The 15,688-nt window shown below is 46.3% G+C and overlaps 1 protein-coding gene across 8 annotated transcripts in view; it reads right to left on the bottom strand.

Annotated features, from left to right (window-relative positions):
* Frmd4a (FERM domain containing 4A) overlaps positions 1-15,688 on the bottom strand; it is a 584,600-nt gene that overhangs the window by 133,590 nt on the left and 435,322 nt on the right. For all 8 annotated transcript variants that reach the window (XM_021186444.1, XM_029471433.1, XM_029471435.1 and 5 more), the window contains one exon: positions 9,602-9,696. In XM_021186444.1, coding sequence (XP_021042103.1) covers positions 9,602-9,696 — 95 coding nt within the window. The remainder of the gene's footprint in view (positions 1-9,601; positions 9,697-15,688) is intronic.

The raw sequence follows: 15,688 nt of genomic DNA, 5'->3' as shown, positions 1-15,688 counted from the left end.
TCTCCTATACTGTGAAATTTTAGCTACTCCTAAAATATAAGTGTGGGACTGACCGGTGCCAAAGGCCAGTCATTTCTGCATTTTCTGTGTCTGACAGCAGACACTAAACAATTTTGTTGTTGTAAGAAAACAAGTGTATTCATTTTACAGTATGTCCACTTGTGTGGACATAGGCTCCAATGCGTTTCTGGTCACTCGACATAAGGTGCTGTTGTTTGCTGTGGTATGTGACAGTGGAGTGCTCGGCTCGGAGGCTGTCAATGATCCATATTCTCTGTGTGTATGTGTCCTCATGCCTGCATTTGAGCTCACACGTGTATGGGCACACATTCATGTGTGTACATGTACATGTGTGTACATGTACATGCTAAGAGTTGATGTCCTTCTGTAAGGCCCTCTGCTTTACTGAAACAGAGTCAGGGCCGGCTGATTCCAGCGAGTCACGGTAGTCAGCTGCCCCTGTCTCTGCCTCCGAAGGGCGGGGCATAAAGCAAGTCCTCATGCCTGCCAAGCTTTTATTTGGGTTCTGGGGGAATGTCAATTTTGGTTCTAATGCTGGCTGAGCAAGCACTTGATCCACTGAGCTGTCCCCCCTGCTCTGAGACCCATTGTCTTATAGATTTAGTGACTGTCATCAGGTACAGCCGATGCTCCTGCCCCAGGTAGGAGGAATCCATCCCTGCTCACCCAGTCTAAGAGCCAGGCTTGTCATTCACACTGAGGGGTTGGCGAGGAAAACACTGAGTACCTTCCCGAGCAGCACCGTCCTTCCTCATCGGTGTGAGCTACACACATCTAAAGTTACGCTCTAATGCGTTTCTGGTCACTCGACATAAGGTGCTGCTGTTTGCTGTGGTATGTGACAGTGAAGTGCTCGGCTCAGAGGCTGTCAAGACTACTAAATGTCAATTTCCCGGAAGCAAGTATGACAGTCCATGCATGGTAGACTACAGCCATTCACTTTCTCTGTCTTGCTGTCTAGGAGTTAATGAGTGGAACCCCTGAGCCCAGTTTAAGTAAATTACGTTCCCAGACCTAATGCTGCTGGGTCTTGCTCCCAAGATAAGAAATTGCTTTTGAACTCCGCTGGTTTTTAAATGCTAGATAAACTTGTGGCTTCAACTAGACTCTTTGTGGATGCCTGGGCCAATGCCATGTGTTCTGTGTAAGAAGGGACATAGAACATGTAAGGCTAGGGCACACTTTATGAACCAGCATGTGCGGCAGTAGGTCACAGGTGAATTGCCAACAAGACATTCATTATTTAGGTAAATTGGACTCCTGGGCTTGTATCAGGCAAGTCAATTAATTGCAACGTAGGCACTAGGAGATGGCTTAATCGATAAAATGCTTGCCATACAAACATCCACATAAGAAGGCAGGTGTGTGGGTACCTCAGAGGAGCTGGCCCTGAGGGTGTGAGAACAGGAGAGCTGGTGGGCTGGCCAACTCAGCTACCCCTAAGCCCAGATCCAGGGCTTTAAGTTGACCCACCCCAGCATCTACTCCATCTATGAACTTCCGAAGGGGTTTATCCATGACAGAGGGCAATAACAGGATGTCCCGAGAGGAGTCCTGGCGAGGATCCAGTATTGATAATCATAGAAGTAAGTCAGAGGTCTCGAACCAGACCAGTGACTCACCGCAATGAACAGTCACAAGTGAAGATGTGTGGACAAAAGGGTATACTGTGTGACACATGGTGACACACCATGACACTCCACACTTTCCGTGTTGAGATTTTGTTTTGTTTTCTTTGGGGGAGGGTTGCAAGGGGGAGGGCAGATATGGAGGAGCGGGGGGTGGGATGAGTAGGACTGAGATGCATGATGTGAAATTCACAAAGAAGCAATAGAAAGTAAAAGGAGAAGGTGGTGGAGGAGGAGGAGGAGCAGGAGGAGGAGGAACAGGAGGAGGAGCAGGAGGAGGAGCAGGAGGAGGAGCAGGAGGAGCAGAAGCAGGAGGAGCAGGAGGAGGAGCAGGAGCAGAAGCAGGAGGAGGAGGAGCAGGAGGAGGAGGAGGAGCAGGAGGAGGAGCAGGAGCAGGAGGAGCAGAAGCAGGAGGAGCAGGAGGAGGAGCAGGAGCAGAAGCAGGAGGAGCAGGAGGAGGAGCAGGAGGAGGAGCAGGAGCAGAAGCAGGAGGAGCAGGAGGAGGAGCAGGAGCAGGAGGAGGAGGAGCAGGAGGAGGAGCAGGAGGAGCAGGAGCAGGAGGAGGAGGAGCAGGAGGAGCAGGAGGAGGAGCAGGAGGAGGAGGAGCAGGAGGAGGAGCAGGAGGAGCAGGAGGAGCAGGAGGAGGAGCAGGAGGAGGAGCAGGAGGAGCAGGAGGAAGAGGAGGAGCAGGAGCAGGAGNGGAGGAGCAGGAGGAGGAGCAGGAGGAGGAGCAGGAGGAGCAGGAGGAAGAGGAGGAGCAGGAGCAGGAGGAGCAGGAGGAGCAGGAGGAGGAGGAGGAGCAGGAGGAGGAGCAGGAGAAGCAGGAGGAAGAGGAGGAGCAGGAGGAGGAGGAGCAGGAGCAGGAGGAGGAGGAGCAGGAGGAGAAGCAGGAGCAGGAGGAGGAGCAGGAGGAGCAGGAGGAAGAGGAGGAGCAGGAGCAGGAGGAGCAGGAGGAGGAGCAGGAGGAGCAGGAGGAAGAGGAGGAGCAGGAGGAGCAGGAGGAAGAGGAGGAGCAGGAGGAGGAGCAGGAGGAAGAAGAGAAGACAGGTGTGATGGGCTGCTTTTGAAAGCCCAGTTTTGGGGAGCCTGAAATAGTTGGATCCCTGGGGATTCCTAGCTCTTCATACTTGCCTAACTGGTTAGCTCCAGGCCAATGAGACCGGACTCAAAGGAGGTACATACACACATGCACACACATGAAGAAAAAAAACCTGTGATACAAGAAGCTGAAAGAAATAATCCTCAAGTGACCGCCTTTGTGTTCTTAAACATGACTGTGGTCCCAGAGTGCATGCGACCCCCCTAAAACTTAATCAAAACTCTTATGTGCAAGCATTTGTGGAAGAGACGGAATGTAAATTCTTAACAAACTTCAAGGGGTCATGTGCTGAAACGATTGGTGTGAGCCCCTCATTTTCTTAACTGGCATGTGAAATACATTCTAACTACTTGTGCAATAGTGGCTAACGTCTAAACATTCCTAAACAATATGGATGTTCAATTACACCATCTGAGGGGCAATTCATAAACTGGGGACAGGAGGCAGGTTAGTTGCAATAACAATCATTGCTTCAGCTTGTGGTATGCCGACTGCTTATTTTGGCTGAAGTTATTTAGTGTTTGGTTTTTAAGAGAGGATCCTTTGTCTTCTATTAGCTGTTAACTTAAAGATATTAAAGTCTGGGAATTAAATTAACACTACAAGTATTTAAGAAATAAAATATAAGGAAAGACTCTCTAAATGGATGCCAGTTGGATAAATGAAAATTTCATTTATGCTGTTTGTTTGTTTGGGTTTCTCTTTGTGGTGCTGCACAAGCCCATGGTCCTCAGCACACTAGGAAAGTACTCAAGCTACACAATTGGCCTTGCACCCACCCCTCGGTTTTATTCCCTACAGAGAAGGGAAGACTAAATCTGAACTTGGCAGGCCCTGATCCTCAACCTGTTAGGAATGGCCCCCTTACATTTGTAAATTTTAAATTTACATGCCTTCTCTCCCACAAATGTTTGCATATAAACATTTGTTTAAGATTTATTTATTATCAATACTGGATCCTCACTGGGACTTCCCCCAAGATATCCTGTGTCATGGAGATCCTGCAGCTTTGGTTCTGTAGGACGGGGCCCTTCAGAAGTAGCCCCTCTACCATGTTTCAGGAAGGTAGCCTCTGTACAGTGTCTCGGGTCCCTGGGATATGTCCCTTACTGTAAGTTCTAGTGGAATCAGTTGTTCTCAGATCTGGGTCAAGGCAACATAAAGACATGCCCAGCCCTGAAACAGGGCTTCTGGACTTGGCTATATCAGAACCAACTCGGGATCTTTGACGGAAAAAACAAAACAAGGACAAAAAAGTCAGTTTAAAGTGTCTTGGGTCCTTCCACTATGTGGCCAAGCTGGACAGGAACCCTGGCTCCAGCCACACGTCAATAAGTATTCTAAGGGGCTGGGGAGATGGCTAAGTGGTTAAGAGCATGCGTTGCTCTTGCAGAGGGCCGAGGTTTGGTTTTTAGCACCTACATGGTGGTTCAAACAATCTGTAATGCCAGTTCTTCTCACGTTCTTAATGCTGCGACCCTTTAATACAGTTATGTATTAAAGGGTCATGTTAACGTGACTCCCAGCCATAAAATTATTTCATTGCTACTTCATAATTGTAATTTACTACTGTAATGAATCGTAATGTAAATATCTGATATGTGACCCCAAAGGGGTCAGGACCTGCATTGAGAGCTGCTATTCTAGGAGAGTCCATACCCTCTCTTCTGACCTCTGTGGATACAGCATGCATGTGCTGCACATATACAAATGCAGGCAAACACACACACGCGCACACACACACACACACACACAGAAACACTAATGTTGTCATTGGTCTGTGGCAGCTTGTGGAAGAACATGTTAACCTGCCTATTTTCAGTTCAAGTCAGGCAGGGTTCAGACCTGCAGAGTGGCTGCAAGTTCCAAGCCACTCTGTAAGTGTGGGGTATGGAAAGGCAGAGGAAAGCTGGTTAGTGTTTGTGGACACAGGAATCACCAACAGAGCAGGTCACGCCCTCGGGGACAAGTTCAAGGGTCGACATCGGCCCTTCCTGGGCAGCAGGGGGATCCAGCAGAATGTGGGGCTCTCAGGTTATAGGTTGTCCGCCATCCTGTCAGTGTGAATTCTGGCAATGACGTTTTGTGGGGCCTAGATGGAACCCTCAGAGAAAGGGGGTGGGGTATTGGAAGCTTCTCTATTCCCCCAATAATTGGTATTTATTTATAAAGTACCGCAGCCCACAGTGTAAAACTTCAGGACTGAGAATACTGAATGCTGCTCATAACCACTCTGCAGCATTGATCCCACTTCTTCCTTCTCCGTTGTTACTTTGTTTTGAGGCTTTTTATTTGGAAATAATTATAGAAGAGCTGCAAAGATCTCACAGCCTCCCTTCACCCGCCACCCAGCTCCCCTCGGCAGCATCTGGCAAACTCTGGAGAAGTCAGCAGAGCCATGATGCAAGGCCACTGCTGGATGAGCTAAGCCATAGGCTCTACTCAAATGTCACCAGGTCTCCCACGAAATTTCCTTTAGGATTCAATTGCACTTAGTCACTTTCAACTTGCACTCACTCTGTCCAAATAAAGAGGGCAACAGGTGGCATTCATCTTTCACTATTCCCAGTTGTGACAGACTGGGCAAAGGAGGGCGGTTTGGACAACCTAGAGACTTTCTGAAGCATAGGCCCTGGGAGAAATTTGATCTTTAAATAGTGCTTTAAAATGTAGACATTTTTGGTGTGTGTGTGTGAGTGTGTGTGTGTGTGTGTGTGTGTGTGTGTGTGCGCTAGTACAGATGCACGTTGTGTCTCTGTGTGTGGGTAAAACAGAGTATAGTGGGTGCACACTCACGTGAACAAAAACACCTTGGGAACATACTTACCCAATTTGAATACAGTTATTAAAATGTTTCCTTTTGAGATGAGGATGTGGCTCTGTGGTTACGATACTTGCCTGGCGTGCATGAGGTCCTGGGTTTGATTATCAGCAGCTGCATGTGTGTGCTCGCGCACGCACACACACACACACACAGAGGCAGGGGACTGTCATGTTAGCACTTCTTTCTTGGCATGGAGAGGCAGAGCAAAAGCTGAGCTCATGCATCTGGACCTAGGAATCACTGACCCAGAGAACTACCAGGCACAAGTCCAAGGGGCAATCTTAGTGCTTCCCTTTCTTAAAATGGAAAGGGGAAATGTTCTGATTACCAGAGAGGCCCAGAGATGTATGTAGGCCCAGGTATTATCAGGCCACCAAGGACTGTCCCCTAAGTCACCCTGGCCCTTGTCCAGTTGGCCTGTCTCTCAGAGGCTTGACTTTCTCTAGGACTGACACCTGCTGTAAGTCCCCTAGTGCACCAGACATACCTGCCAGCTCGCATTCAGTGACCAACAGGTGGCCCAACTCTTTTTCATGGGTCCCTAATGGTGGCTGGCCACTGGTGCTATGGCTGGAGATGGCCTCACACCCAGATATGGGAGGAGGTGTTAGGGGCCTGTGCAGTCTCAAGACCAGCCAGAAGGATGGCTGGGAGTTCCTGCTATGGGGAGCACGATGCTCCTCTCAAGAGGACCTTCTATACATGTGCATTACATGAATGAATGCACAGACACCCAGGTAGGCAGGCTCTCAGGCCAGCAGAGACTCCAGAGAGCTCCCACAAAGGCTTATAGGATGGCCATCAGACTCTGGGGTGTGCCCCTCCTGCCTCTGAGGTGTGGCTTTGTGCCCTCCTTTCCCCTTTTCATCCATCCAATCAATTGCTCTTGGCTCTCAGGGCTGTGGTCTGTCATCTTCAGCCCATAGGCTTCTTCCTCTCTGGCCTAAGATAACATGCAAGTTCTTTGACTCCTGTTGACTCCGCCGGGAAGTCTAACTGGGACTGTCCAGAGTTCATAGTCTTCTTGAATGGAATAAACTAACTTGGGAAACGGGAACAATGGGGCTGTGATTAATTGAGACTTACGGTTTCCTTCCAATCAGTGGCGGCATGGAGAGTAATTAGGGGGCTTCTGGGGATTCTCAGTAGGGAGGGGAGAGAATGCTTGTGTTCATGAAAGTCAGTTTTTCTACACATGTGCTTGTTTAAAGCATTTCTTCTTTATTACCTGCCTGCATCTCTCCTGGTCTACTGGTGCAGGTCCGTCTAGACCAGAGAAGACCAGCAAGACTGCCTTCCACCTCGGTGCCCTATGGGCTCCAGCCCCAGGACTGACCCTACTCCTTTTGTAATTAAGTGCGGGCTTTGCCCTTGCCTCTGTCCATACCACTGCTCCAAACATCACTTTTATGTGAGGTGCACATGTGTGTATACAGGTGTGCATGTGTGTGTGTGCATGTGGGAGTCAGGATAGCTTGGGTTTTGTTGCTTTGTTACTCAGTCACTGCTCACCTTTCTTTTTCCTTTTGGAAAGTTTAATATCTTTATTTATTACTTTCATGTGCATGTATGTGTGGGTGTCTGTAGAGGCCAGATCCTCCCCATCTGAGGCCAGCTGCAGTTACTGATGGTTGTCAGTCCCCCTCTGTGGGTGCTGGGAACCAAGCTTAGTTCCTTTGGAAGAACAGCAAACACTCTTAACTACTGAGCTACTTCTCCAGTCCCCAACCATATTTCTTGAGATAAGGTTTCTCACTGCCAAACAGGTTAAGTTGGAGAGACAGTGAGCCCAAGAGGTCAGTGTGTCTCTGAGGAGGAGGTGTATGAATATATGTTTTGTAGGCTTATATACACAGCCTAAGAAAATCAAATTAGTACTTTATTCTATGATAGACTACTGTAAATTTTTGTCTAAAAAGGAGTGTGCAGAATTAAAATGAGTTAAAATTTTATTTAAGTATGCTGGCGGGGGCTGGTGAGATGGCTCAGTGGGTAAGAGCACCTGACTGCTCTTCCGAAGGTCCAGAGTTCAAATCCCAGCAACCACATGGTGGCTCACAACCATCTGGCGCCCTCTTCTGGAGTGTCTGAAGACAGCTACAGTGTACTTACATATGATAAATAAATAAATCTTTAAAAAAAAAAAAAAGTATGCTGGCTTCTGCCAACCTGTTCACATTCTGTATCCAGGTAAGGCAAAAACTTGCCAGAGTACCTTAAGGTTCTACAGCAGATCCTGTTTGCTAAGAAATCATTATTGCTGTTAGATTTTCTCTGTTTGTTTTTGTTTTTGAGACAGGGTCTCTCTAGGTAGCCTGGCTGTCCTGGAACGCTGTAGGATCCTCCCACTGCTGCCTCCTGAGTGCTGAGACTTTGTTAGCCCTGTGCCACTGTGCCTAACAAAACAGGATACTTTTTTATTGTCATTTCAAATGTTTGTATGCTTTTAATGCTAGCTTCAAAATGTCTACCTGTAAAATGTTCATGTCTGCAGTTTCTGTTTCTCTGCACATGCCTAGATTGACAGGCATGGGACTCAGAGAGTATCCTCAGGTGGCCACCCTGTCACCTGAGCTGGAAAAGCTGTAAGAAACTGTGGAGGGCTGCCAGACCTTCCCAGAGCATTCGCCTGGGCTCCTGCCCACTCCTAAACAAAGAACAGCTTTCCTGACTGAGTTCATGGCTGATTCTTTGCTGGCTGGAATTTCTAATACACTTCTACCTTCCCTATGATGGGATTACATGTGTCGTCGACCAAATTTGACTTTTATTTTTTTAACTTAAATTCTGGGGATTGAAGTCAGAGCCCCAGGCTTATGTGTGGACATCTTGTGAACTCACAGATCTCCAAGATCAACCATAGCCAAGGTCGCCTAAGGTGGGCTGGGCTTGACTGGACTGCCTTCCCAGCCAGTAACCTCACCTGGCATTTGAGCATGCGGCGGGGTGTGTGGGCATGGATACAGACAGAGGAGATTTAGGGAACATTTGTTTAAAGGAGGTTACTGTTTTGTTTTGTTTCCTGGTGCAGGGGGCTGGGAAGCAGAGTTTGAAGAGTGTGGGCAGACAGGGAAAGTATGAGCAGGCTCTCCGAGATGGTTATTTCTTGTTCCCAGGAAACACTGAGAGGAGAAACTGTGGGGAGTTGTGGGGGCAGGTGTCTAGGCATATCCTGTAGGGGAAAGGCGACAATGCAGGAGTCCTGTGAAGACCCAAGCTGGCATCTGGTTAATAGACTTCCAGCCTGGCCCCACTCACTTTAGTTCTTTATGCGGAGGAACTACTGACATCTGTTAGACATTTGTCATCCAGTTACAGTGGAGCCAAGGGCCACACATGCCTAGGAAAGTGCTTCACCCCTCACTGCACCCCCAGTCCTTAGCTTAGATATCCTTATCTAAGAATTTGGGCTGATCTTCACTGAACTCTTTGGTACCAGTGTAGTAAGAGATAGAAAACATTATCCACGGGACCTAGGCCTTCCTTTATTATATAACATGATGGTACCGAGCAAACTGGAAGGTTGCTGAAAACAAACATTTCACCTCAGATGGGCAATAGGAACTCTGATGCTGTCTTCTATTTCAGCTTCGAGTGTGAACTCGCCCAGATCATCTCTCACTCTGAATTTATCATCAAGTCCACTTCCTGTTATTGTTACTTCAACACTGGAGAGAAACATTTACTTTCCAGAAGTTTTCATTTAACCTTAATAAAGACTAAACCCACACAGATCTACTCTTTAAAGAAAAAAATAAACATTTCAGACATTCATCTGAACACAAATCTGCTTGGTTAAAGAACATTACCTAATAATTTCATAATATTAGCATCTATCTAATTATATCCTTTGGCCACTCCAGGCATGATCACCGGCTTTTGAAATTCAGATGGTGAACTTGGACTGACCCTGTAGCCCCCATGGGACCCAAGTGGCCTGCAGCCTGATTTTGCTGTGCACAGCAGAGAGAGGGTAATTTGACATCCTGCTCTTTTGTTTGGGGTCTGTGGGCTCTGGACAGCACTTACGTCTCATCTGTGAATGCTATTCCAAAGTACTCCTTCTCCTTCAGGTTGAAATGAGAGGCCACGAGGTCAAGAAGCTCCTTGGCCAAAAGCTTGGGCTGGAAGAAGAACACAGAAGGGAAGATTAACTCACGAGAGACTTTTGCTAAATCACGCCGCCATCTTGGGTCTCTAGCATGTTCTCAGTGAAATGCCTGAAAACTCAGGCACACTGCAGAAACACAAATGACTTTTGTAAAATCCAAAGAGAGGCTTGGATGTGGTTCAGTTGGAAGGAAGGTTCTTGCCTGGCACGCACAAAGCCCTGTGTTTAATCATCCAAGCAGCATAAAACTGGTTGTCATGGTGCATGAGTACTTCATGGGGTTCCACGAGAAACAGAGGCAGGAGGAGCAGAAGTTCATGATTATCTTCTGCTACATAGCAAGTTTGAGGCTATCCTGGGCTACATGAGGCACACAGAGAGATGAAGCCAAGAGTGAGGGAGGAAGAGAGAGAAATAGAGAAGGAGAAAGACCAAAAGAAATAGACCATTAGGATGCTGCTGTATAAAACAGCCAAGTGGAAAGTCTTGGCAGCAAGTGGAGGCTCAGTAAGATCGGTTCTGTCAACAAATGACATTTTTGCTCTTTAGTGGGGCTGTCCAGCCTGGTGACTTTCCTTTCCTACCTTATACTGCTCTGACAGGAAGAGTTCTTGGTCTATTTAGCAAACACAGGCAGACCCCCTTCCTATTCTTGGGATAAGGTTACTTTCTGATATACCCAGTGTAATTGGAAAAGGTTAAGCCCAAATACATTGAATATGAATACCAGAGTTTAGCAACACATGGCTACAGGTATGAGCTCAAGGGTACCCTGAATGCAGCCCATGGCAAAATGGCAAACTTACTTAAGGCCATGAGCTACACTGAAAGGTTAAACACACCCTCCCCAGTGTGGCTGCTTCTGCCTGGTGATCATATAGATAACTGGGGGCTCTGGCTCTTGGCATCCTTAGAGATTGTAGCGCACAGCCTGACCCAGAGAAACCATCCAGATACAAAATTCAATTGTACTGAACAAAGACTGCATTTGTACTATTGTCAAGTCTAACATCCCTACACCGACCTGCCTGATGGGTCAGGAACTGTCCTCGCTGTGTGATAGGCACTGTCCTAAGCACTTTTTACATATTGTTTAACCTCATAATCCTGTGAGATTGTCCATTGTGCAGGGCAGACACAGGCCCAGGGATCAGGCAGTTGTTTCTGCCTCCTCTTCTATCAGTGAGCAGCAGCTTAGAAGTGAGAACCACATGGGGTTGAAGTGACAGTAACACTTCCTTCCCTGGAAATGAGAGACCAATGGGAAACCCCACCTTGACACACCAACTGCATCTAGTGCTCTCTGCTTCCTGGTGCATGCTACAATCTGAGTCTAAACCAATAGAACACCCAAGATTGGACATCAATCCTTTCTTCCTTGATAGGAAGAAGTCTACACTGGCATTGTGGAGGGATGCATGTGGCTCATCTCAGAGCTTTGCAAATGAATTATGAAAGATGCTGCAAGATTTGAGTTCCCAAGCTTAAGAACGTGTTGTGGGATGTGCTTGACTATGCATGCCGCCATTCCTTCCAGAAGATGTTGGACTGAGTTAATTTATGGGTTGTGGTGACACAGCAAGTTCACTGCTTTTATAACACAGTGGGTCATCACTTATCCATCAGAATGACTGCCACAACTTTCAAAGTGGCCACAGTGTATCTGTGATGCTTGCTGTTTCTGGAAGTATTTTGAGCTGGGCACTGGGTTACACACCTGTAACCCCAACACTTAGGAGGCTAAAGTAAGGAGGAATGGGGGATTCAAGGCTAGCCTGAGTTTCACAGCAAGAGCATATCTTTTTTTTAAAAATTTTATTAGATATTTTCTTTATTTACATTTCAAATGTTATCCCTGTTCCTAGTTTCCCCTCCGAAAATCCCCTATCACCTCTCCACTCCCCCTACTCCCCAACCCACCCACTCCCATTCCTGGTCCTGGCATTCCCCTATACTGGGGCATAGAGCCTTCACAGGACCAAGGAGCTCTCCTCCCATTGATGACCAACTAGGTCATACTCTGTTACATGTATAGCTAGTGCCACAAGTTCCACCATGTGTTTTCTTTGATTGGTGGTATAGTTTCAAGGAGCTCGGGGATACTGGTTAGTTCATATTGATGTTCCTTCTATGGGGCTTCAGACCCCTTCATCTCCCTGGGTATTTCTTTGGCTCCTTCATTGGGGATCTCGTGCTCCATCCAATGGATGACTGTGAGCATCCATTTCTGTATTTGCCAGGCACTGGCAGAGCCTCGAAAGAGACAGCTATATCAGGCTCCTGTTAGCAAGCTCTTGTTGGCATCTGCCTAGTGACTGGGTTTGGTGGTTATTTATGGGGTGGATCCCCAAGTAGGGCAGTCTCTGGATGGTCATTCCTTCAGGCTCTGCTCTAAACTTTGTCTCTGTAACTCCTTTCATGGGTATTTTGTTCTCCATTCTAAGAAGAAACAAAGTATCCACATTTTGGTCTTCCTTCATCTTGAGTTTCATGTGTTTGCAAATTGTATCTTGGGTATTCTAAGTTTCTGGGCTAGTATCCACTTATCAGTGAGTGCATATCTTGTGTGTTCTTTTGTGATTGGGTTACCTCACTCAGGATAAAGGTAGACTATCAGAATTACACCAGACTTCTCAACAGAGACTATGAAAGCCAGAAGATCCTGGACAGATGTTATACAGACCCTAAGATAACACAAATGCCATTCCAGGCTACTATACCCAGCACAACTCTCAATTACCATAGATGGAGAAACCAAAGTATTCCATGAAAAAACCAAATTCACACAATATCTTTCCATAAATCCAGTCCTCCAAAGGATAATAAAGGGAAAACTCCAACACAAGGAGGGAAATGTCACCCTAGAAAAAGCAAGAAAGAAATCCTTCAACAAACCTAAAAGAAGATAGCTGCAGGAACAGAATCCCAACTCTAACAACAAAAATAACAGGAAGTAACAATTACTTTTCCTTAATATCTCTTAACATCAATGGACTTAATTCCCCAACAAAAAGACATAGACTAACAGACTCACTACATAAACAGTACCCAACATTTTGCTGCATACAGGAAACCCCCCTTAGGGACAAAGACAGACACTACCTCAGAATAAAAGGCTGGAAAACAATTTTCCAAGAGCATATCTTAATAACATTTTTTTTTCTATTTAGGATTATCTTTTTGACTTGCCCTGGGAACATGTATTAGATTTAGCATCCTTGCCAGCAAGACTCTTCCAGCACTCAGAATGGATTTGGAATTTTGTAAATGTTAAAAGTCATTTCAAGTCTAATGGGTGGGGGAAGAAAGTCACTTGAGGTCAAATCTGATGGGATGGGAGTGGAAGAGGACTGGGAGTCTCACTGGGTCAATCTGACATTAGAAAATAAAGTGTGACTAAGAAGTGCTTACTGTGAGTTCTTGTAAACTATGGCGGGGTAACCAACTCACTCGTGGAAAGGGATAGCTCTCTCTCTGGGAATAAGATTTCAATGCTATCCAGATACCCTTGCTCAGTGTGGTGGTCTGAATGAGAAATGTTCCCCATAGGCACTTGTATTTGAACATTGGGTCCTCAGCTGATGGTACTATTGGGGACGGTTGTAGAACTTTCAAAAAGTGGAGCCTTGCTGGAGGCACATAGCACTGACTTTAAGGTTTTATAGCCATTTCCTATTCCCTCTCTTTGCTTCCTGTGTGTGAATGAAATGTGATCTACTTCCTGACTGCCAGGCCATCCTCATGATCCCTGCTGCTATGCCTTCACCACCAAGATGGACTGTACCCCTTGGAACTGTAAGTCCAAATAAACTCTTCTCTAATTTTTTTTCTGGACAGAGTATTTTATCACAGCAATAGAAAGTAACAAGTGTGTGTGTATGTGTGTGTGTGTGTGTATTCAGTAGGAGAAAGGTACTCATTAATTGTAGAAATGTTTAGGAGGAAATGTAGTGTGCAGGAAGGGAGGTAGGGACATGTGGAGTGCAGGGACCATGCTGAACAGGCATTGAACACTTGTGTCCTCCTTCAGTTCGTTAAGAGCCTTGAAACTGCAGAAATGGACACATGGAACAACTTCAGTTGACATTCACATACATCTGCTTTATAATGCCATGCCGTTCAAAGGACTTGCTAAGGCATTGCTACTGTATCCCAGACACAGTTCTGAGAGCTTCCATGTGTTCTATCATTATCTAAATGACAGAGCACCACCAACCAAGACTTAGAGATAGCATACAGGCTGTTCTCAGTCTTCAAGCCAGAACTCAAAACAAAGTCAGGATACATACAATAGAATACTACTCAGCCTTGAAGAGGAACAACATTCAGATATACACTACATAAATGAACACTGAAGCCAGCATAACTGAAAGAAGCCATATTAAAAAGAAGATGAGTCTCTAGCTGCATATGTAGCAGAAGATGGCCTAGTCGGCCATCACTGGGAAGAGAGGCCCCTTGGTCTTGCAAACTTTATATGCCCCAGTACAGGGGAACACCAGGGTCAAGAAGTATGAGTGGGTGGGTAGGGGAGCGGGTGGGTAGGGTATGGGGGACTTTTGGGATAGCATTTGAAATGTAAATGAAGAAAGTACCTAATAAAAATATTTAAAAAAAGAAGATGAATGTTACTATATCTCCCTGTATAAGTAACTAAGATCACATGATTTCACAGGCGTTACCAGGGACTGGAGAGGAGGAGGAGGAGGAGGTACTGTTTGATGACCACAGAATTTCTGCTTCAGATTCTGATGACATATTGGAAAGAGTGGTGCTTCTTTGATAATACTGTGCCTGTAGTTAATGCCCCGAATTGTATATACACCAAATGGTTAACACGGTAAATTTGTATGTATTTACCCCAATTTAAAAAGAAACAAATAAAAGCCCTAGCTTTCCTCAAAGTGGTAATCTTCCTCTGCATCCTGCCTGGGCTGACTTTACTACTTCCTGGGTAAGAGGTCAAGCATCATGTGTCTGGGTGAGGGCTATAATGCGGAGTCTGAACCAGCACAGTGCAGATCTATACATCATCGCTGTGCACTTAGCTAATGTGAATCTTTCTCTGATTTCCAAGCCTCAAAGCTGTCGAGATGACTTGACACCATGAACAAAGGTTGCCCTTTTGAAGTCTTGTAGGGACTTCTTATCACTGTGCAACTGAACAGCTCGAGCAGCCACGGCATGGTGGGGAGGGGAAAGACAGACTTGCCCCTCTCTGGTGATCTCTGTTACAGGAACCACATACCCTTGTGGGTGAATATCTGCTGAAACACGGAGAACCATCAACTGCTTTTCATGGATAGCATTGCAGACCAAAGGGAAGAAAGTCCCACCGTGGGGCACCCACTGTTTAAAAACAGAGGGAGCAGGGCTGGGGAGACACAGAGCCTGTGAGGTACTTGCCTGCCCCATAAGCCATGAGGATCTGAGTTTAGTCTCCAGAGGCAAGTTTGAAAGGGTGTGAGGCGAGTAACCAGAATGCATTATATATGCATATGACACTGACAGATAGCTAACAATAAAAAAGAGTCACAGCAACCAATGGGAGTTCAGCAAGGAGAATAGACCCCAACATCCTGAGGTGTCTACTGTATGTAATAAACTAACCTTTCTCCTGCTAAACTACAAAATAGTAGCCATGAGAAAATGCAGGGGTAAAGGTAGGGCTGGTGGTACCTGCTTGTAACCTAGGCTCAGGAGGCAGAGACAGGCAGATCCTTATGGCTCAAGCCCACCCAGGTTAGAGTATGTGATCAGCTCTAAGTCCATGTGAGATACCATGTGGAAGGTGTGCAAGGAGTGACATGGGAAGTTGATCTTCAGACTCTAAATGCACACGCACACACACACACACACACACACTACAATAAAAATATAAAAGAAGAGGTATCAGATCAGTGACGAGGAGATAACAGAAGATTCTAGAAGACACTGAGGTTCTAACTGTTTATCTTGAATCTTCATAGAACCCCACACATGTCTTCAGTTACCAAGGTGACTAG

Source organism: Mus caroli, chromosome 2 (genome assembly GCF_900094665.2).
Source record: "Mus caroli chromosome 2, CAROLI_EIJ_v1.1, whole genome shotgun sequence".
Classification (NCBI taxonomy): domain Eukaryota; kingdom Metazoa; phylum Chordata; class Mammalia; order Rodentia; family Muridae; genus Mus; species Mus caroli.
Note: the sequence above shows the minus strand (reverse complement) of the source record. Positions and strands in the feature narration are given on the sequence as shown.